The sequence below is a fragment of the Ostrea edulis genome, chromosome 8 (assembly GCF_947568905.1).
Source record: "Ostrea edulis chromosome 8, xbOstEdul1.1, whole genome shotgun sequence".
In the NCBI taxonomy this organism is placed as follows: domain Eukaryota; kingdom Metazoa; phylum Mollusca; class Bivalvia; order Ostreida; family Ostreidae; genus Ostrea; species Ostrea edulis.
The window spans coordinates 36,878,333-36,901,314 of record NC_079171.1 but is presented as its reverse complement, the minus strand read 5'-3'; the positions used below and the strand labels follow the sequence as shown (position 1 = coordinate 36,901,314).

Genomic DNA, 22,982 nt, shown 5'->3' with positions numbered 1-22,982 from the left:
GTGTTTGACAAAATAGTGTTTTAGTTTTAACTCCACAGTTAATTTAAACCTGATAAAAAAATTTCCTATACTGTATAGATTTTTTTTTATTCCAATTCCGTTAAGGATTGGAAATACTCGAGATTGCTTTATCTAAACACCACTAATACATGTACCTTCATCGAAGAAACATTTTCAAGTAAATGTTCTTGTTTGTCGCTTTTCCAAGACAGTTAACACCGTATCTAAGGTTTTTGTCGTTGTTTGTTTTTAAAGTAAGAAACAAATATAAGAGACATAGGGGAAAATTAATATGTTCTGACAGTGGTAAGTTGTGGACACCTTACATATACATGTATTTAATTTGATGAAAGAAGACAAGGCTAAAACGGAGTCATTTGTACATTTCAATTATTGAAATGTACGTTACCGTTATGGATGTACTGGTTTTTCCAATTTTATTGCAGCATTAACCTTTCAAAAGAGCACATTTATTTTATCTATACACGACAATATGAAATAGATGTCAAGGATTATCAATATAAGAAAATTATGTTCATAAAATGTGAAAAATAGTAATAGAACATCGCATATAACAGATTTAGCTCAGATGTTTATAATCAGTCATTTTAACATAGTAATGCAGGATAATTATGCCGGTGAAATGTTCTTTTAATGTGCAATATTGTTATGACAATTCTAATATAATATTTGGTATTGATGTTGTCACTAATTCTTTGATTAATTTTTTAAAAATGTGAGCTGGAAATATGCAAAATGTACGTTACCATACATAACGTACATTTCATTTCTTCAAATCAATACTCCACAATTCCCACATGTTACAGACGTAATGCACTGGTTTATACCTTAACATGGATTGCTCAAGAAGTGCATCACACATGTTTAATATTCATAAACCAGTGCACGATATTCAAAATCATATTACAGATGAAAACCCGTCATACCAGCCTCGTGCACAGGGGAAACTTTAGTTTTCCTTCACTTCTGACGCTTAGGCGATATTTAACCTTCAAAATCGTCCTTCGTGTAACTATTAGAATTTGTAAAATATGAAAACAAGAACGCGATATCAAAGTTCCGAATTTTACAGTAACGTACATTTCGGTAACGTACATTTTTTACCAGGAATATTTTACTTAAAAGAAAGTATTCAAAGTGATAAAGCGACTTTAAATTATTTTTGTCCAAGATGCACACAGTCAATAACTCGGGGGTGTTTGACATTTCTCACTCGGCATATTGAATACGGAAAAAACTAGGGTAACGTACATTTCTTTCTTATCTCTACGTTCTGAAATATCAATTTTCAGTCAAGAATTTGAAAACAAATTGTTAAACTTAAGAATCATTGTTTCATTTAATAAGACAGAAAGTATATCAACGTTTAGGTAAGATACAATTAGCATATCAATGTACCTACAGGAAACGACCAGTCGGGTCTCTAATCTTTGCGATTATTAAAAAATTGGGCGAAAATAGAATATGCGACAGGTACATTATACGAGATAAATCATTTATTATCACAAGGACGAATAGAAACAATGAGCAATGTCATCTATACGATATTTTGGTTTGTTTTATCAGGACATTTTAACCTAATATTCATAAACGGGGATCAGACGTAAAGTATTACTCGGCGACAGTAACGTACATTTCAAATACGCTACTATTTTCTGATTTGAAACCAGTTAAATATCCTTCCAAACCAATCCTATTGTATTTTCCTTTTTAATCATATAAACATATTCATATTGTGGATGAAAATATAGCACGGAGGTTAATTATCTTACGTAATAATGGAGCGACATCGTTTGATCCCTTATATTGAGAATGGGTAGGAGAGTAAAATCTGCACTTTGTCCGTCTTACCGTGCGGCAGTGGTACTGAATTTTGAAAAATGTGAACACTTTGTGGTCGATGTAGACAAATAAAGCGTGCCCAGGGTCTCCCATTAACATTTACCATAGGCCTTAATGAGAGAATTCCGAGTACACAATATAGACCGAGTACTGCGGCAGATCAGAGGATCTGGACCACGAATATTCAATGAACTAAGTAAATCATCAACATTGTCCATACAAAGCTAAGAAACAACGGCAGACTCCATTATGCTCTTTGGAAATGAAATATTACAAATTCCCCGTTTTATATATGAGGACATATTAACGAAGATGCATATATATGTGTATGTGATGATGGAGAGATTCGATAATCCAAGAAAATATAAGAAGGATTCGGGTTCTTCATATCGAGGCATCATTCCGAGGTGGGATGTTCCGATTACAAGGATTTTTCGAATTAAAAATTGGATGATCGTATCACACTGAAAAGAAAATGAAGTGTTTATAGAATAACGTTAGCTAGCCTATTTAGTAGTTTTCCTTGTCTAATATTTATCAATTGGTCTCAATGTGTGGTTACTGTATGTGCCACGAGATCCATATATACATAGCAATGATCATGTTATTGTGGGATGTCTTATATTAATTATTTTTGAGTGCGACACACAGGTCTGCACCTCTCGCAAAATATGCCCGATGACCGGTCGGGTATCGGGCCCTATCATTAGGTAATGAATATCCGGTGGTTTTTCTTGATATTTAAAACTATACTTTAAAAATAATAGGGACCAATCAAAGATAATGTAGTTTTAATGTTCGACGTCAATATTTTCCAATTTTTGCAATATTTTAGTTATAAAAATATAACATAAATTTTCTATTAAAAATATTTTACAAACAGGTACACGCTTCTTTAAGAAATATAATAAATTGCATCATTTTTACAACACACAAGGGAGGCTACTCGATATACACAACCATAGCACAGCGCGCCGAAACAACATTAATTAGCAAGACGATGTCTAGTAACTGGGAAAAGTAGTGAATTAAAAGCAGAAATAGTGTGTTTAAAAGTATTACGTCCATATTTGTGACATGGGAGTACAGCTATACCTTTATTGCATGGCGGCGCAATGAAATTCATTAGAAACAGTTATTTATTGTTATCTTAAAATAAAAACAAAATATTTTTTGAATTGCATTTGTTTATCGGGAAACGTGTCAATAGCTACACAGGCAAATGTGCCTCACGTGAATTTCACGAGAAAATTTCTATGTGAAATTCACGTTAAAAGAGCATCAAATGTGAATTCACACGAAAAAAAATCACGTGAAATTCACATGAATTTCACGTGAAATTCACATAAAATTCACGTGAATTTCACGTGAAATCATTAACATGAATTTCACATAAAATTCACGTGAATTTCACATAAACTTTATAACGTTAAATCATACATGGATATTTTGATACTCTGAATCTCGGGTTCAGATGAACACAAAAAGGAGTACAAATCTGCTTTCAATCTGCTGATAATTTAATTGATTGAATTTGTTTTTACATGATTGTCTTCATTGTCTTTTCTTTCTTTTAATCTCTGAAAAAGAAATATTTATGTATTAAAAGGACTGTTCAATATACAAAAGGAGTCATCTTAAGCCTTATGTACACATACTGTACTATGAATGAAATTGCATGTAGATGTAGCAGAAACGAAGAAAAAAAAGTTGCAAAATTATCAATAATTTGTGTTTGAAAGAAACATAACCTTTTATATATCATCATACAGAATAGAATAGAATTATTATACAAGATACAGAAGGAAGTCATGGAATATGTTTTCAAATTGTCATGTTCTAGTCCAGAGGCGATTTGAAAATGACTTTGCATTCCTCATTATCTAGATGAAATCTATATAAATGCATTGCTTAAAATGAAACGATTGACATTGATAGAGCTTTCAAGCTTACATTCTTCTCATTTAAAAGTATTGTTAAAGGGGGGAGCAACCAATATATATACATTTTATTGGCATTACGATATATATAACAATCGATGGACATTGTTACACATCACCCCCCCCCCCCCCCCCCCCCCCCTTCAACGTGCCTGATCTCGATGATGCCTCTATGAAGGTAATATAGAACGTTACTTAGCACCCCTAATCAATATCTAAATCGATTAAATTATAAAAATTATGTTCTGAATTACGATTACCATGTTCTCTGATGAATAAGGAAAGATTAACAAACCGTGTAGAGTTATGCGATTCTGCGACAAGTCCCCGAAGTGACTTCCGTATTTTCGCTGTCGTGCCTATTCGTTGACGTACCCCGTCTAAAGTAATTCTCATCAGTCTGAAATAAACGGTTGCATTAGGAACTTTAGATCACATAAATGTAATAAGCCTAATGGCTTGAATTTACACTGAACATTTATAATTACAATGCTCAATCTCATCTTACCTATAAGAGTTCCTATAGTACTTTCACATTCGCTGTCTTGCATACGTCAGACGCGTCAGACGGTTTACTCGAGTGTGACGTCACAGTCTTGTAAATATTACCGGAATCTGACTGTTACAGTGTAAAGCTTTATATATATTTTTAAAAGTTATCTAAATATACCTGGACAGTATTGTTAAGGATTGTTCATGTTTTTCGCTTTCTTCCGAGTGCTAGAAATCTGTGTTTTCCTTTTGATTGACGATCTGCAAATTCGGGATGGTGAATACGGCTGATAGAAAATTTTCATTTCTACATGCGTGTATCAGCAATTTCCAATAAGTCTAACTTTATGCATACACCAGCTTCCAAGGTATCACACCGGTAATTATTCTCGATGTATCTAATAAGGAGGGGGGGGGGGGGTAATTAAAATTGATGCCAAACTACCGACAGCGGAAAACAATATCATGGCATTTTTTCCCACCTGCACAATACTACCCTCAAATCACATGTATGTAAACAGCCCAAGTTCACTCCGACAAGTAGCCTGTTACTAACATCATAAAGCAGCGAGATAAAAACTTTAACTCATCTTCAGTAGTTTTACAAAACTGACAAAAACAACAATCTTTTGGAATGCATGGTTTTGAATATCCACCAGTTTCAATTTCTAAAGGGTTGGCAAATATTCTTAGCTATTTAAAACGTACTACTCTCACAAATGGAAATTTCAAATGGTCTTATTAGTTTTAATTCATAGTTCTTTCTGATTTTACTGTAAAATAGTAATTTTCCATGTGTAGAAAATTTCGTGGTTTTGAAGTTGCACATTCTAACTCTATCAATACAGTGATTCTTCAAGTAGTTGGAAAATATGCTTTCATTAATATCTATGACGATGGGAGATTTAATTTATATTTTAATTCCTAAGAGAAAAAATAATGGGAAATGAGAGAAATCAGGTGTGGAAAGTACATGTAATCATACTGCGTACAGAACTACAATGCAAGTTAATAATTTCGCAAATAAACGAGGAGAGGGAGGCGTGAGCAGGATCTACTTTATTGGTCGTTTGCCTACATTTTATAAATGTACTCTAACTTTTGAATTGCCTAATCTCCATATCGTTTTATATTTTACCTTAATTTTATTTATTTTTTCGCTTGAATATATTAAGAAGTGTGAATATTTCACTTTAATCGCTTTTCTTGTGAAAGTTTTAAAGTGAATAGCTTTTCACGTGAAATTCGTGTGAAATTGTTCGTGTGAATTTCACATGAAGAAATTTCACGTGAAATTCGTGTGAATCTTTTCACGTGAATCAACGTTCACATTATTTCCTTGCGAAAATCAAATCACATTAAAATTTTCGTAAGGAACTAATGTGAAAAGTGATATAATGCTTTTCACGTGAAATTCATGTGAAAAATTTAACGTGAATTTCATGTGAATTGCTGTTCATGTGAAATTCATGTGAATATTTTAACGTGAATTTCACGTGAAAAGTGATTCACGTGAAATTCATGTGGACATATTAACGTGAATTTCACGTGAATCACTTTTCACGTGAAATTCACATGAAATTTACGTGAATTTCACGTGAAAGGCTCATGTGAATTTCACGTGAACAGCATTTCACGTGAAATTCACGTGAGGCACATTTGCCTGTGTAAAACAAATGTCATTTTCAATATGTTCATCAAGTTTTAGAAAAATTATGTGCAAAATTATTGAATTAGCGTTATTCTCCAAAATGTTAAAAACAAACAAATGTGGACGCATTTTCCTTATAGCATGGTTTACATATCATTTTTTTCTGTTTATATTAGTAGATGTACATCTGTTAGAGTTATTTATGAAAAAAATCCATACCTTTCCTTAATAATTTCAAATCTATAGCTTCCAGAGTATGTATACCCCCATAAAAAAAAACCCCGAAGTCTGGCACCATACAGTTGAGCTATTCAAAATCACTCGGGATTAAATTTTATATGTAATTTCATGAAAAGACACCGAAATGATTCCTTATCACCTTGGTCAGATGTTTGTCAAAAATAAAGGAAATCTATCGCATAATGGACTTGATAAATAATTTAATGAAAACAGAGTTATTGTCCTTGGATTCAATATTTTGAAACATATCATTATTATAAAATTTAGAAATTCATTTCAAAATTAAGGATTATCTCCCTCATGCATAGCTCTTATCCTTGGACGAATTTGGTTCCACTCTTTTGGCACGCTGTTTTTGGCTATATTTAGCTCTAAAACTTCATAGTTATTTCGGATTTCAAACATTTCGGTTGAGCATCACTGAAGAGACATTATTTGTCGAAATGCGCATCTGATGCATCAAAATTGGTACCGTATAAGTTTTACATTATGACCCCTGGGTCGAGGCCTCTGCTGGTGGACTGTTAGTCCCCGAGGGTCTCTACAGCCCAGTAGCTAAGTACTTCGTTACTAGCTTGAAAATACGGATGTATATTTTATTGCTCTTATAAAATTTAGAAATTCATTTCAAAATTAAGGATTATCTCCCTCATGCATAGCTCTTATCCTTGGACGAATTTGGCTCCACTCTTTTGGCACGCTGTTTTTTGGCTATATTTAGCTCTAAAACTTCATAGTTATTTCGGATTTCAAACATTTCGGTTGAGCATCACTGAAGAGACATTATTTGTCGAAATGTGCATCTGGTGCATCAAAATTGGTACCGTATAAGTTTTACATCATTGACTATTCAAATATAACTAAGATTTTTGAAATATTTTATGGCTAACAAGATTTTTGCAATAATTATTGAAAAAGACTCCAACAAAATCTATGTTCCTGTCATTAAATCATTGACTTTGCAAAATCCTATGACGTCACAGGTGTGTGGAACTACGTTAAAATGTCAGTTTCATTACATTGCAATTTGAAATATTGTTAAGTCGTACGTAAATCAAATCATCAGGAGATATATCGTCCCACCAAATCTGATAAGATATCACCAAGTTCACAATGTTCAATTGTTAAATGCATACATTTAATCAATATGACCCTTACCCTGGTGTTAATTATCGTGGATTTCTCACCCAACTCACCATCTTAAAATCGGTGCCTTCCCTACAAAATCAAAGTGGAAAAAGTCTGAAAAGTCTTCTGTAGTTACTTATATGTACCATTCTGATTTGTAAATAAAAAAATGAAGAAAAAAAAAAATGCTTGTTTAATTTATAGCCATGCTTTACCAAAGGAACAGTCACTATATATTCATATATTCTCTCCGGAAACACTGTTACATCTGGGGACAATAACCATGTAAGACAATATTGTCCATATCCCACTTCCCGTGAGGATCCGGGTTAGAATAGATCCTCGGTACCCCTTACTTGTGGTAAGAGGCAACTAAATGGGGGCGGTCCTTCGGACGAGACCGCAAAATCCGAGGTCCCGTGTCACCCAACCCCCAAAGATTGTGACTCCCTGCATTCGGCCTCAGGGAGGGTATCACAACTTGATGGAAGTGCACTATACAATTTACCATTTTAAGACACGGATGTGGCGTTTTCTAGGTGACAACAGCTTTCTTTTATCTGATCAAATTTTGACTTCCAAATGAATTAAAAAAAATATCTATGCACAGAAATTTAATGTTTTCATGCTGTGGTGTTAACATATTGGAAGAGAGAAAACTAAATGATTTAGTTTTGGTAAAATGAGGGTTTTCACAATGGAAACCCGGTCAATAGACGTGGGAATCCGTCGGTTCCATTGTCGAAAAGGAGATTTAATGTTTGGTAAAACAATATTGTAATTCATGTAAAGAGAAGGCTGTTATCCCCAGTGTGGCTCTCATCTTAAACACGGACATATTTTTGAATTACTTATTTTTAGACCAGAAATCTTAAGCATCAAGAGCAACAAATAAAGAATTATGAGAGAGAGAGAGAGAGAGAGAGAGAGAGAGAGAGAGAGAGGGAGAGAGGGGGGGTATCATGAGCATACTGAGATATTTTGTGTTCTTTATCATTGCCAATATAATGCCTTTGATATTAAATACTAAATGGGTCGGTCCTTCGGACGTGATCGCAAAAACCGAGGTCCCGTGTCACAGTAGATGTGGCACGATAAAGATCTCCCCCTGCTCAAAGGCCGTAAGCACCGAGCATAGGCCTAATTTTTCACCGGCAGTGGTGACGTCTCCATATGAGTGAAATATTCTCGAGTGGGACGTTCAACAATAATTAAAGCATCCGTCTTACAATATTGTTATTTATCAGAACAAAACAATATTGAAAAATCGAGGTTGCCAACAGGGACACCCAGTTACCACATATCTGTTTTTCCTCATCGTCGGAAACCCACGGTTGATTACGCTTCGTTCCTCTCTCCATCACCCGTGGGTCCATTCATACCTATTCGCTCGTTCTCATGAATAATTCATGAGGCAATTTCATTGGGCGCTTTACGTATACCCTGAGCGAATTCGTCCAATCAAAAAGACGCTTTTACTTTTGATTTTGGAGTTGGGGTGAGTTTTAATGAACTTAACACTCGTTTTGTCCCTTTAGGCGTTGACAGTTTGTCTTTAAGACTTCGAACACCTGTCATATCTTTCAACGTGGATAACAGCTTATCTCGTTCGTCTTTTATGCTAATTAATTTAGTTTTCAGATCGTTGTTGAGCTTTTGAACGCGGTTGAGCTTGTTGGCACAGGAATTACATGCAAATCCTTTTATGCTTGGAACGCACATAAGTTTGTACACATCCTTGTACTGTTCCTGACTCGGGGCTGACGATAGAGACCTGTATGATCGGTCAGTGATGGTCTTTTGGCAAAACACGCAATATTTTACAGGCGCGGCCATATTTGCTGTGGTAGCAGTTAAGTAATGCTACCTTTAAAAACAGAAGAGTTCCGTTATTATAACGATTACTTTGATTGGACAATATTTTTAGATATTATTCATGAGAACGAGCGAATAGGTATGAATGGACCCACGGCCCACGGGTGATGGAGAGAGGAACCGTGGGTTTCCGACGATGTTTTTCCTCGGTTTTTGCGATCACGTCCGAAGGACCGACCCATTTAGTATTTAATATTCTAATATGAAATTATACAGAACTTTATGATTTTAAGAACCGATAAGATGCAACTTGCGATCCATTCCAAGTATGTTATGACCCCCCCCCCCCCTTGAGGCCCAACGCAGGGGGTCATAATCTCTGTTTTTTGCCATTACGCATTTTTACCGCATAGGATAGAAATAGGGATTGATTGATTGCATGTTGTTTAACGTCCCTTTCTATTGTTTAACGCTCCTTTCGAGAATCTTTCACTCGTATGGAGACGTCACCATTAGAACAGATCCTCAGTACCGCTTGCTTGTCGTTAAAGGCAACTAAATAGGGCGGTCCTTCGGATGAGACCGCAAAAAACGAGGTCCCGTGTCACAGCAGGTGTGACACGATAAAGATCCCTCCCTGCCATGAGCGCCTAGCATAGGCCTAAATTTTGCAGCCCTTCACTGGCAGTGGTGACATCTCTATATAAGTGACATATTCTCGAGAGGGACGTTTAACAATATTCAATCAATCAATCTTTGGGACAAGGGCGATCTGGACCATGGGCCTCTTGTTTTTTCAAATTTGGTATAAAATTGTAAAGTTCAGGTCTCCTGCACCCCCTGAGGCCTTAAGGGTGGGACAAAATCTGCTAAAAGTGACATCAAAACATTTCTTCTCTACAACCACACGTGAATTTTTAGTAGAAATTAATTTATTATAAAAAAAAATTTACTAACCCCTACTTGACTTGAACCCGCGATCTACATTTCAGCAGTCGACGTGCTAACCTACTGAGCTGATGATATTGAAATAAATAGAATTTATATTTTCATCCATGTTTAAAAGGGAGTCAGCCATTATGACGATGTAGAGTACACCCTTGATGTTATTGATACCACAGGCACATTTCCTGTTAAAGAGTGTTCTTTAATAGTAAATTTGAACCCAAGCGATATAATTGCCTGAGATTGATAATAAATCGAAACTAAATGGATATATATATATATTTTTTTAAATTTGTATTCACCTGAGGATGGATGTTAAAATCCAGAAAGCGCTAGTGATTTAAATATATTTTGGAACTGTATATTTTCCTGATTTTTTTATTGAATTATTTTGACTGTGTGATATCAACTCTTTCTATTTGAATTATATATATATATATATATATATATATATATATATATATATATATAAGCAGTAAGTAGCCCTTTACCAAATTTGTAAATTTCATGATCCCAGGGGAAGATATTCTGGTTCCACGTTAATAATGTTCAGTTGAATGGACGACGCCTGACGATGGATGCAGACCAATAGCAATAGGTCACCCGAATGACTCAGGTGATCTAAAAACTTTTATAGGATAATAATCCCACAGGAAATTCCTTCCTTCCACTGGAGCTAGCCACAACACTCACCTGTGTCACTTTGTTCTTCAGAGGAACATTCTGAGAAGATCCTATCCTCTATAAATAAATAGATAAATTTTGACCCTAACCTCAGTGTCACATGGGGCACCGTTGTGACACGATAAAGATCCCTCCCTGCTCAATGACCGTAAGCGTCGAGCACAGGCCTAAATTTTGCAGCCCTTCATCGGCAGTGGTGACGTCTCCATATGAGTGAAACATTCTCGAGTGGGACGTTAAACAATATAAAATCAATCAATAGTAAATTCGAATCCAAGCCATATACATGTACATGTAATTCTCTGTGGTTAGGACTAGTGAAATAAAATTACTTCGATTCTCTAAGCTAACAGTAGTAATACGTCAAACATTAATCTGAATACCCGCATATCAATATCTGTAATCAGTGGTCAACATTTTGAAAGATTAAATGCACGTACATTTCAATGAAAAACTATTGAGGTTCCATCCTAAGTTAACTCCGGGCAATGATTTGTAGGAAATTGATTCTGCCTTGTCTCGAGAAGATTTTAAACATTTTCCCCACACAAAATTCTGTTCCCATTTTAATTGTCCCCTCCTGTGGCAATGAAATGAATAAACTTGAATCTAACTACTTTATGATCCTGTGGGGATCCGGGCTAGAATAAATTCTCAATAACCTTTGCTTATCATAAGAAGTGACTAAATGTTGCGGTCCTTCGGACGAAACCACGGAAAACTGAAGCCCTGTGTCACAGCAAGTGTGGCAAGTTAAAGATCCCTCCCTGCTCAACGGCCGTAAGCGCCGGATATAGGCCTAAATTTTGCATTACTTCACCGGCAATGGGAACGTCTCCATATGAGTGAAAGATTTTCGGGTGGGATGTTAAAAAATATACAATCAATCTAAAGATTTTTTTTTAAAGTTTTAAATCCATATAAACTTTAACCCCCTAATGTTGCTGCACCACCCTATCCATGGGGTCATTGATTTTTGCACTACCTGTAAACACAGCCTACCTGTATACCAAATCAAATTTTGAAAAGAATTTTTCATATATATTCCCTTGATCCCCTGTTGTAGGTGCACCCTACCTCTCAGGGCCACAACTTGAACTTGAATCCGCACTTTCTGACGATGTTTGCATAACAATAGGCCTAATGAAGACTGCACTGTTCTTTGCAACTATTCCTTTAAAATGGCAACATAATTGATAACAAGAGGCCCATGGGCCACATCGCTCACCTGAGTCACCTTGGCCCATATCTGAAGACTTTCCATATATATTTCCATGTAAAACCTTAGTCCCTATTATGGCCCCAACTACCCCTGGAGGCCACGATTTTGGCAAACTTAAATCTACACTACGTCAGAGAGCTTTCATGTAAATGTCAACTTCTTTGGCCCAATGGTTCTTGAGAAGAAGATATTTAAAGATTTTCCCTATATATTTGTATGTAAAACTTTGACCCTCCCCCCACTTAATGTGGCCCATCCTAACCCCCGGGGCCCATGATTTGAACAAACTTGAATCTGCACTATGTCAGAAAGTTTTCTTGTAAAAATCAGCTTTTCTGGCTCAGTGGTTCTTGAGAAGAAGATTTTTCCTATATATTTGTATGTAAAATTTTGATCCTCTATTGTGGCCCCATCCAACCCCCGGGGCCCATGATTTGAACAAACTTGAATCTGCATTATGTCAGAAAGCTTTCATGTAAATCTCAGCTTTTCTGGCTTAGTGGTTCTATTTTTCCTACACATTTGTATGTAAAACTGATCCCCTATTGTGGCCCCATCCGACCCCCGGGGGCCATGATTTGAACAAACTTGAATCTGCATTATGTCAGAAAGTTTTCATGTAAAAATCAGCTTTTCTGGCTTAGTGGTTCTTGAGAAGAAGATTTTTAAATGACCCCACCCTAATTTTGCATTTTTGTGATTATCTCCCCTTTGAAAGGGACACAAGGCCCTTCATTTGAACAAACTTGAAAGTCCTTCACCAAAGGATGCTTTTGGCCATTAGTTTGGTTGAAATTGGCCCAATGGTTCTGGAGAAGAAGTCGAAAATGTGAAAAGTTTACAGACGGACAAAATGTGATCAGAAAAGCTGACTTGAACCTTCGGTTCAGGTGAGCTAAAAATCAGTATATGCACCCAGGGGTGCATGAGCCGAGTTGCATGGGATACATTGTAAAGCCAGGAATGATGTGGCATATTTATAATTGTGAAGAACTAATTTCAGTTTTAAACTTTTCAAGTTACTGTCCAGAAACCATATTTGTCTGAAGTTTTAAAACTATATTCGGTCACTGTGACTTTGACCTTTGTTCTCCAAAATCAATAGGGGCCTTGCTTTGCTGGTATCCAACAATATATCCAAGCTTCATTTGATTGAAATTAAAAATTTTCCGAGTTATCCTCCAACCAATTTTTCTAAAATTTTAAATCTATTTTCGGTCACTATCACCTTGACCTATTTTCTCCAAAATCAATAGGGGTCTTCCTTACCTGGTACATAACAATATCTGTAAGTATCATTTGATTTGGATTTAAACTGTCTGAGTTATCATACGGAAACCAAATATTTCTGAAATTTTCATTCTATATTCGGTCACTGTGACCTTGACCTTTTCCCTCCAAAATCAATAGGGGTCTTCCTTACCTGGTACCCAACAATATAGCAAAGTTTCATTTGATTCAGATTTAAACTTTCGGAGTTATCATCTGGAAACCAAATTTTTCTGAAATCATTCTATTTTCGGTCACTGTGACCTTGACCTTTGTTCTCCAAAATCAATAGGGGTCTTCCCTAACTGGTACCAAAAACAATATATCAAAGTTTCATTTGATTAGATTGCAAACTTTTTGAGTTATCATCCGGAAACCAATTGTTGACGCCCAACCGCCCGCCCGCCCGCCAACCTGCCCGCATCACCAAACCAATAGCCGAGTTCAACTTCGTTGCAACTCGGCTAAAAAAAAAAACAACACCCAAAAACCTTACAATTGTGGTTTTCTTTTATTTTTCGGAAATAAATACATTTACTAGCACTAAAGTAGAGAGTTTCATTCAATACAGTGTGTATCTAATTTAACAAATCATTTCCACCAGTAACAACAATTGAGATGTAGAAAATCACTGAGAGTACTTTCGTTACTTTGATTATCGGGATGCCGCTGAGTGTCCTGAAGTTTCCGATGAAGGACTTCCTGGAATATTTGTTTCCTCTGTGCCCTCTACACTGTCCCTTTCTACATTTCTAGAACTATGGTCACTTAATCTCATTTCTGCTTCACTGGCCAAAGGAGATTGCTCTCTCAACAGCTGAGCAAATCTTTCATGTGGTGGGCTATCAGGAGATTTCCCCTGTTCAGAATACTCCTTTCGAAACAAATTGGCTAGATGCCGTGGTGGAGAGTTATTTCCCTTGGCAGACATAGAACTATCACAATTATTACCATTAGCACTGCCGTCACCAGAACTGGTGGAGTTCAGATGACCGCCACCACCGCCGGACTGGTGGTCACTACTGTGGTAACGCTGAAGAATCTCTCGAATTTGGACGGATGATCGGTCAACGTTTTCCAAACACATTCGAAGTTTATCTTTGTGATGAGAGGTCATGAGGTCATAGGACAATTCTCGCACAGTCTTACACAGCTGAATGCAAGCAGACACAACACTCATACAGGCAGCTGCAAAAAAAACCAAAAGTTCAAATTCAATAATCATTGAATCATACAATTTTGCAACAGTGAAAAGAATACTAGTACCCAGGCAAGCTAATCCCTGCCATTTTCCATGGGCATTGATTTAAGGAAGAATAACATACCAGAAAGAAGTGGAGTATATGTACAATAATATTTTAAAATTGAAAACTTTCAAATTTACCTTGATTGTTCAAACAAAATGCAGTTTTAGTAGAAAGCAATCTGGAATTTTTTTTAAAACTCCTGCTGGATTCGAATAACTGCAATCTACAGATCAGTAGTTGAGATGTTAACTTACTGAACTACCCAGTTAGGTAATCTAATTTAAATGGAATATATAATGATATTGCTGATATTTATATTTTCATGTTTCAAAAGAAGTCGGCCATTATGACGATGTAACACAGACCACCTTAAACATCTGTTTAGTGCCTTTTCCCCTAAAATACATGTAATTTGAACAGAAAGCATTTCAGCCCTTCCATTACTTAAAGAGAGCGATTAAACACCCATTTCATTACTTATTTTTTCTTAAGGTAGTACTCTACATCGTCGTAATGGCTGACTTCCTTTAAAAACATGGATGAAAAAATCATTATCAGCAATATTTGACTTTTCTTTTTCCATTTAAAATACCTAGCCGAGTTAAGCTCAGTAGGTTAGAATACCGACTGCTGAACTGTAGGTTGCAGGTTCGAGTTCAGCAGGGGTTTTAAATTTTTTTCAGATTACCTTCCACTAAAACTGTATTTTTTGACAAAATAATGTAAATTTGAAAATTTTCAACTTCAAAATATTGTTGTACATATCCTCCACTTTTCATCTATACATCAAATTTCTCTGGTGTAGCATACATCCTTAAAGGGGCATGGACATGATTTCAACTGAAAATTTTCAAATTTTAATTTCCCATTTTTAATGTTTAGAATGTTTAACTAAGGTATTTCTGATGGTCAGCAAAAATATAAATGTCAGATGTTATAAAATTTCAGTGTGAAAATAGTCTACTTTAATTCTGAAAATGTCACTGTTATAAAAGTTCAAAGTGTGAAAGTATTTCTTTGTTATTAAATGACAGTCTGAGAATATCATTTTGTTATTAAATGACATAGTCTGAGAATATCATTTTGCTATAAAATTTCAATGTGAAAATATCACTTTATCATTTCAAAATGTAAAAATAAAAACCATTGAAATATGATCGAATTCATTTGACACTAGACTACTGAAAATCAGCCATAGAAAATTTACAGTTTTAAAATGAATGCTGGTAGGTATGACAAGTCTTTAATAAGTTTATCACGCACTCTCTCTCCTCTGCCTTCAACCACTGCAGTGTTCATTATAAACACACCCTCAAGCCAGCTGTCACACAGAGAAACATATTGATGGAGTTTGTCATCAGACAGGGACATTCGCAGTCCCTACTTTATATGTATATACAAGAACACTTTAAGTGCAGATCTACACATAATAAATCCACTGATTGAGGGCATCTTTTCCTAATCAGCTCTCATGACAGATAACATAAAAGCAGTTGCTAGGGGTAACAGTAATTTATATGAATATATATAGAAATTATCATTTTTTGTCAGTTCAAGAAATAAATTTCAGTTTTGAGAATACATGAACTGCGGTGTTTTATTCAGGCATATTTCATAAAGCGTGTTAGCGTTTCATGTAAAGTATGTCAGCATTGTCTGTTACAGTTCATGTCCTCGTGTATTTTCAAAAGTATTTCTTGACCTACTTTCAGTTCTATTGGAATTAATCCCAGCTGTTAAAATAGACGTGCTAATTAATTTATCAAGATTCATATGAACATAATGTTTACAACTGCAATGCATTCACGAGAAAATGGCTATCATTACAATATATAAAGATATATTGTTCTCAACTGCAAAAATATTGGAAATGTAAATATATGGGAGGAAGGAGCCATTCTATGTTGGTGTCAGACAGCTATGTAAACAGAATAACAGAAGAGATACCTATATCAAATATAAAGAAATATCAGAGATTCTTCTACATTTTGTACAAAGGTCCTGTGGCTTTCGAATTGGAAAAAATTGTTGACATTTTCAGTCAAACTGGGAAAAATCAATTCTATCATAAATAAGGTTTAAAATCATATCAAACATTATATTATCTTTATTTTACACATCTAATTTTCTTTAACCTTCTAAAATTTTCAACTATTCCATCCAAATCATCATTCCCATAACTCTTTTGTTAAGTCTTAATATGTATATATAATTTACATCGAATGTTTATTTTTTTCAAATATGTATTCCTTTCATAATTTTATTATTGGGAAAAATGCAAGCTAAATTGGGAAAAAATTTGCAATTTTTAGGAGGGGAAAGGGCCGAAATTCGGACCCAAAATGGGCCTTAAAAAATCACTGAATATGATCATCCAAAGTAAGTCTTCTGAATTTTTACAATCGCCACGCATCAGCCAGGACACATACTTGAGAGAACTAAAGCATAATTCAGAATAATATCTGCAGTGTATTAGTTTCAAACATTGCAATTCAAACCAATTTAAAATGATGCATCCATCAGGAAGAAACATGGCAAACCTCCTTAATAGAAGCACGTATCAACATCCTTAATGGAGAGAGTTTTACAATCAGCTTGTTTCCTGCTGGGTTTGTATAAGTGCTATCTATACTGACGAGTAGTATATTATTGTCATGCACTCTTCAAAAATCCCAATACTTAACAATGGGCGTCGCTCCCATAAACCTAGAAGCACTGTCAATGCTTGTATTGAATGGGTGGGGCTGTTTCATCAAGGAAAAAAATATACACTAGGCCAATAGATAATGCATTGATCAGGTTTCTCTGAGGGTGATTTATTGTAAGAGCTAGCCTGGATAAATAGTGGGTTTTATCTGAAATTGGAGTACTTAGTCTGTTTATTTACAGAATACTGTGTAAAGCAAGTAGTTTTCATTTTACTGTGAAAGTAAATAGGGAGAATTGAAGAAGAAGGCATTTTATTTTTCAAAATTAAGAATTTTCAATGCTGAATTATGTCAGAATTCTTAAAATTTCATTGATTTTAATGTAACAGACAAATCTATATTGAGGAAAATCTTGAATGTGGTAAAATTGAGCCAAGATGTTATATTTAATAAACTTTTAAAGATTTTTCTTTGATCTATGTTTGCAGTTTGTTGAATGCAGGAGAGAGAGAGAGAGAGAGAGAGAGAGAGAGAGAGAACTATTCAATATATTTATTTACTATGACTCACTTTAATGTTTGGAAATTTTTTTTACTGTCACTTAATTAAGTACACATGCCCCATACAACACTGATGGGTGAGATTTCCCCTCAACAGAAACAAGAGTTTAATAAGCTCTTAAATAAAAGTAACACAATTGAAAAATCATCATGTGCACACTTTAAAAACTTATCCTGGATATTTATCAGTACTCTAAACACACCTGCGAAGTTTTCACACAGGTAAAATTTATTCATCTCTCGAATTCCAAATCCTGACCACACCCAATGTTTAATGTCTGTATATCACTATATTACAGTGAACAGACATCAATTTCAATATTCCCCCCTCCCCTCCCCCCTATTCAATCTGGGCAAAACTTTTTAAAATACATTAACCTTAAATTGTGACTATGATTAATGCTTGGGTGGGGCTGCAATTTTTATCCCCAGGGAAATTGATCAATATGTTACCGACAACTCTGTATTGATTTTTTGATTTAACTTAAAGGCGAATTCTAACAGACTTGAAGAACGTCGATTTATCATTATAAACCATACAGAAGTCTAATCGGACAAGCTTGGTGCGAAGAAAAGTCATCAGATTTAAGACAATGTCCTGAAAACAGTGTCTTTTCCTTAAGATCAGTGCTAAATTAGCCGGATTGTTATTGACTGTAAATTGAGTTTACATCGTTAATTCAATATTGTATGCTTTCATATTATATACTGAGGGCCTCATTAGTAATAACCATTGAAAACCTCTACAATTCCCCCCCAATTTTCTCCATTGAAGTCAATCTAGTTGAAATCTATTAAATGTGCTATTACATGTACAGTTTCACTTCTGAGTTCTCGATAAACTGTATAATTACAATTCAATTACTGCAGAGTAAAATCAAATGCTTGAATTATCAATGTGTACATTGTTTGATAAATTAATTGAAGTCTCGGGCTGACCATTTAACATGCTTGACCATTATTATGACTCTTAGTAGTGGACAAAAACAACTGGCCCCGGATGTTGATGTCCAGTGAATGTTGCTATTGGGGAGGAGTCGCGTGGCACACTTTACTAACATCATGCAATGAGCTCAAATTAGGACTTGAACCAGCGACCACTGTGTGTCCTCTGCTAGTCCATGCTACTAGCTAGCTTAATACCAAAGACATCTTTTAATCATTTTTTATTTTCTGTAATGTAATGTTATAAAAGTTGGATTTATTTATTTTTGTGTGTGAGAGGGAGGGGAGGGAATAGTTCCTCCAATCGCCAAAACACAAATGAAAAACATGTCTCAATTCATTTATAATCTTTAAAAAAACAATTAAAGTATACTAGAAGAATTATATGTAGAATGATGACAAACTAAAATCTTTTTGTTGTTGTTGGAAATTTTGGTGAATAATGTTTCTAATTGATAGCCTCAGATTACAGACTTAGGACATCTGCGTGACCCCAATGCAACTTTTAAATAATTGAGCTGGTTGTATTGAAGTCGTCCACTATAACACCTTGAAAGAGTTTATCAAATCAGCACCAATCATTTAATCATGAAAGATATTTATGATGATATGTCATAAGTACACATGTCAAAAACTATGCATAATGCAATTTTGCAGGAAACCCCCCCCCCCATGATTTTAAAAGATTCATTTCCATAGATAACACAAAATACACTGGGGGATTTGAACTCGGGATCTGCGGTTCAGTAACTGGATACCTTATCTACTGAGCTACATAGAACAAACAAATGAATCGATACAAGTAACTTCACAAAACATTGAATTGTCGTATTGTGACTTGTGTCATGAAATGTTTAAATCTTGATATAGCATGCCACCTGAAAGCAAATTCACGTTTTCTTATAGAGATCCATGCCCCGGCTCAATATAATGTAAAATGCACGTTTTCTTGTAGAGATTCATGTCCCGGCTCAATATAATGTAAAATTCACGTTTTCTTATAGAGATCCATGCCCCGGCTCAATATAATGTAAAATTCACGTTTTCTTATAGAGATCCATGCCCCGGCTCAATATAATGTAAAATTCACGTTTTCTTATAGAGATCCATGCCCCGGCTCAATATAATGTAAAATGCACGTTTTCTTATAGAGATCCATGCCCCGTGTCAATATAATGTAAAATTCACGTTTTCTTATAGAGATTCATGTCTCGGCTCAATATAATGTAAAATTCACGTTTTCTTATAGAGATCTATGCCCCGGCTCAATATAATGTAAAATGCACGTTTTCTTATAGAGATCCATGCCCCGGCTCAATATAATGTAAAATTCACGTTTTCTTATAGAGATCCATGCCCCGGCTCAATATAATGTAAAATTCACGTTTTCTTATAGAGATCCATGCCCCGGCTCAATATAATGTAAAACTCACGTTTTCTTATAGAGATCCATGCCCCGGCTCAATATAATGTAAAATTCACGTTTTCTTATAGAGATCCATGCCCCGTGTCAATATAATGTAAAATTCATGTTTTCTTATAGAGATCCATGCCCCGGCTCAATATAATGTAAAATTCATGTTTTCTTATAGAGATCCATGCCCTGGCTCAATATAATGTAAAATGCACGTTTTCTTAATATAGAGATCCATACCCCGGTTCAATATAATGTAAAATTGCACGATTATCAAAAAACACTAAATAGATATTTGTTTCCATGCAATCATAAATTCATCTCGTAATGAATTTATACGTAATATTTCAAAACCACTTTATATCTTTCTGACCTCAACTTGACCTTTAGTAGTCTATATTGCTGAAAAGAGGTTTTTTTTTTATCACTGCTTGTTTTAGATATTAATAATAACATTATATACATATCAAAATACCATCTATACACACAATGGTGTCAAAGGTGAAGGCAACTCTAATTTTATATTGAGAGTATGTGTTATATATTTAAATAAATTATCTACATGTGTGTGTGGGGGTATCTATAACATCTGCACAGATTAAAAGTAACAATTAATTTTGAACCAAAAACCTCTTTCATAACATAGAATGTAGTTTTAACATTTGTTGAAAACTTTTTTGACAAATTAAATGTGTTAAAAATTGCTCCCAGCAAATTTAAAATCCATTAACAGTAAAGTTTATCTTTCAAGCAGTGAGTTTGTTAATTATGCATGGTCATTTTCGTCTTCAATTATCATGTCCTGAATATATAGTAAAATCGCCAAAATATTGTATATTTTAGCCCTCAATGAACGTCCACACACTGCTGTTGTTACATCCGCACAATAGACATCACCGAAGGAAAAATGCTTCATCTAATTAAAAATCATGTTTGTGGTTTTTTTTTAAAAATTCTGTTCATTCTTATATAAATATTCTCTGTATTAAATCTTATAAAAAAAATGCATTTATTTTCTGATAGTTCATGAGATAAAGAGATAACTTACCAGGGTAGAAAATGTAGTGTGCTGAAGTCTGGAGAAGGAAGGGGGTGAGGTAAAGAATGTAGTGTGCTGAAGTCTGGAGAAGGAAGGGGGTGAGGTAAAAAATGTAGTGTGCTGAGGTCTGAAGAAGGAAGGGGGTGAGGTAAAGAATGTAGTGTGCTGAAGTCTGAAGAAGGAAGGGGGTGAGGTAAAGAATGTTTTTTTTGTAGTTTTTAAATTTTTTTTTAACATAATGTTTAATGGCAGGGGTAGGAGGGGGTCTGAACAATTGAAAACTATTATAGATTTAGTGAGATGACAAGTTGACAACTGCTTCTTAACATCCTGAACATATACATGAAGTGCTACGTCTCATAGATACAAGTGCAAAAGTCACAGTTTAATAGCTTCAAATTCCAGTGCCCCACTCTGTTCATATCAATCTTGGGAAAATTGGCTTGACTGTAATTTCATCAGAACTGATGTCCGTATTACAACCTAGTTAAAGCTCATACTAAATTACTGCTAAATATGTTCAAGACTTGTGGATTTTTTTATTTTACTGATTTATGGACTTTAATTTGAATACAGACTTCTTATTGATGATCCACTTTCCCAGTAGCTGTAGAACTGTAACTCTCTGAGAAAATATTGGGCCTGATACGAGACCCAGAGAGCTACGGTTCTGCAGTTACTCAGATACAAATGACATGCTACACATACCAAGGATTGACTTTTGTATATCTCGAGCTTCCGGGGTCAGGACTGCTTCCTTGCCGATAAAGTCCTCCTCGGTTGCAAAACTGACTAGAGCTTGGGCTGTGGCAGTCACAGGATCACAGAAGTTGAGGAATCGAGAATAGTGTCGTGTGTTGGGAAGAGATTTGTAGGTTTTAATACTGGCTATCAGACACCCTGCAGCACATGTTACGCTTTTTACACAGAGCTTAAACTGGTCTCTAGTTCCCTCATCACGAACTTTCTCATCTGCAGATTTACAAATATTTGTCAGCACAGATATATGTTTTGATATATTTGAACACAAATCGATGATAAGCTGAGGTGACAATTCGTCGATGCGAGTCTTTTTTAACCTATTGCAACTTAATTTAATCTCTAATCCTGCTAAACATATAGAGTACCGATCCACGAGCCCAGGAATCGCCTGACAACAGTCTTTGAAAGATATCGCACAAATATAAGCAATGTGGCTGCACAACTCCATGAAGGTCACTACAGTGGAGGTAAGCTCTGTCAACCCTTCACAGATTTCCACCGACTTAGTTGTAATCATGTGTATGTAATTCGCGACACTCTTCATCAGAGTCTTAATTGTTTTTGTGCTGGCGATGATCCGTTCACTGATTTGTAAGAACGTGGATTTACTGGAGATGGTCTCTGTTCTGATGGGACGAGCATCGCAGGACAGGATGAGGAGCTCTGCCACAGACTGAAGAGTGCTATGACACCGCTCACATGTCCCTGTGAGAAGTCTTACGCTGCTGTAACTCATGCTTAAAGTAAAATCTCATGACTTTCCATCAACGTTGAGAATCACAAAATAACATGCGAACAGCTGATGCCATTTCTCATCCCCTAAGGAGCCTCATTACTCACATAAAAATCAATGCCGCTTTGAATTATTACACAACTAAGCCCTGCAAACATTTTCAGTGTTTTTGTCGAAATAATTGCACATGTGATATTTAAAAATAAAAGCACAGACAAGAAACAAAACACGTGAATTAGCAGGAGCCAAAATCTAATTCAGCTCCGCTCGCCTTCCTCCTTTTGTGATGTATGAGTAGGCGTGGTCATTTTCAACAGCAGGAAGTGGTTTTTAGCTGCAGATCGCGTTGATATCACATACTCCGCGCGATTTCCCGTTTGCCCAT

At 35.4% G+C, this 22,982-nt stretch overlaps 1 protein-coding gene and 1 long non-coding RNA gene across 2 annotated transcripts; both read right to left on the bottom strand.

Moving 5' to 3' along the window:
• Positions 1-3,127: 3,127 nt before the first annotated feature.
• Positions 3,128-5,143, bottom strand: LOC130049031 (uncharacterized). Its single transcript, XR_008797556.1, has 3 exons — positions 4,312-5,143; positions 4,099-4,203; positions 3,128-3,443 (listed from the first exon to the last, which is right to left on the bottom strand). It is a non-coding gene; the product is annotated as an uncharacterized LOC130049031 (long non-coding RNA).
• An 8,598-nt stretch (positions 5,144-13,741) lies between these two features.
• LOC125661905 (talin rod domain-containing protein 1-like) lies at positions 13,742-22,948 on the bottom strand. The gene is made up of 2 exons (XM_048894053.2): positions 21,811-22,948; positions 13,742-14,437 (listed from the first exon to the last, which is right to left on the bottom strand). Exons 1-2 carry the CDS (start codon positions 22,598-22,600, stop codon positions 13,905-13,907), a joined length of 1,323 nt encoding a protein of 440 aa, XP_048750010.1. The 5' UTR covers positions 22,601-22,948; the 3' UTR covers positions 13,742-13,904.
• Between the last annotated feature and the right edge of the window lie 34 nt (positions 22,949-22,982).

Bases quoted from the DNA above. Each gene is read 5' to 3' on its own strand.
- LOC125661905 (XM_048894053.2), bottom strand. From the start codon at position 22,600: ATGAGTTACAGCAGCGTAAGACTTCTCACAGGGACATGTGAGCGGTGT. The intron at 14,438-21,810 runs GTATGTGTAGCA...TTTTTTTTGCAG, and splicing joins TATACAAAAGTCAATCCTTG to CTGCCTGTATGAGTGTTGTG.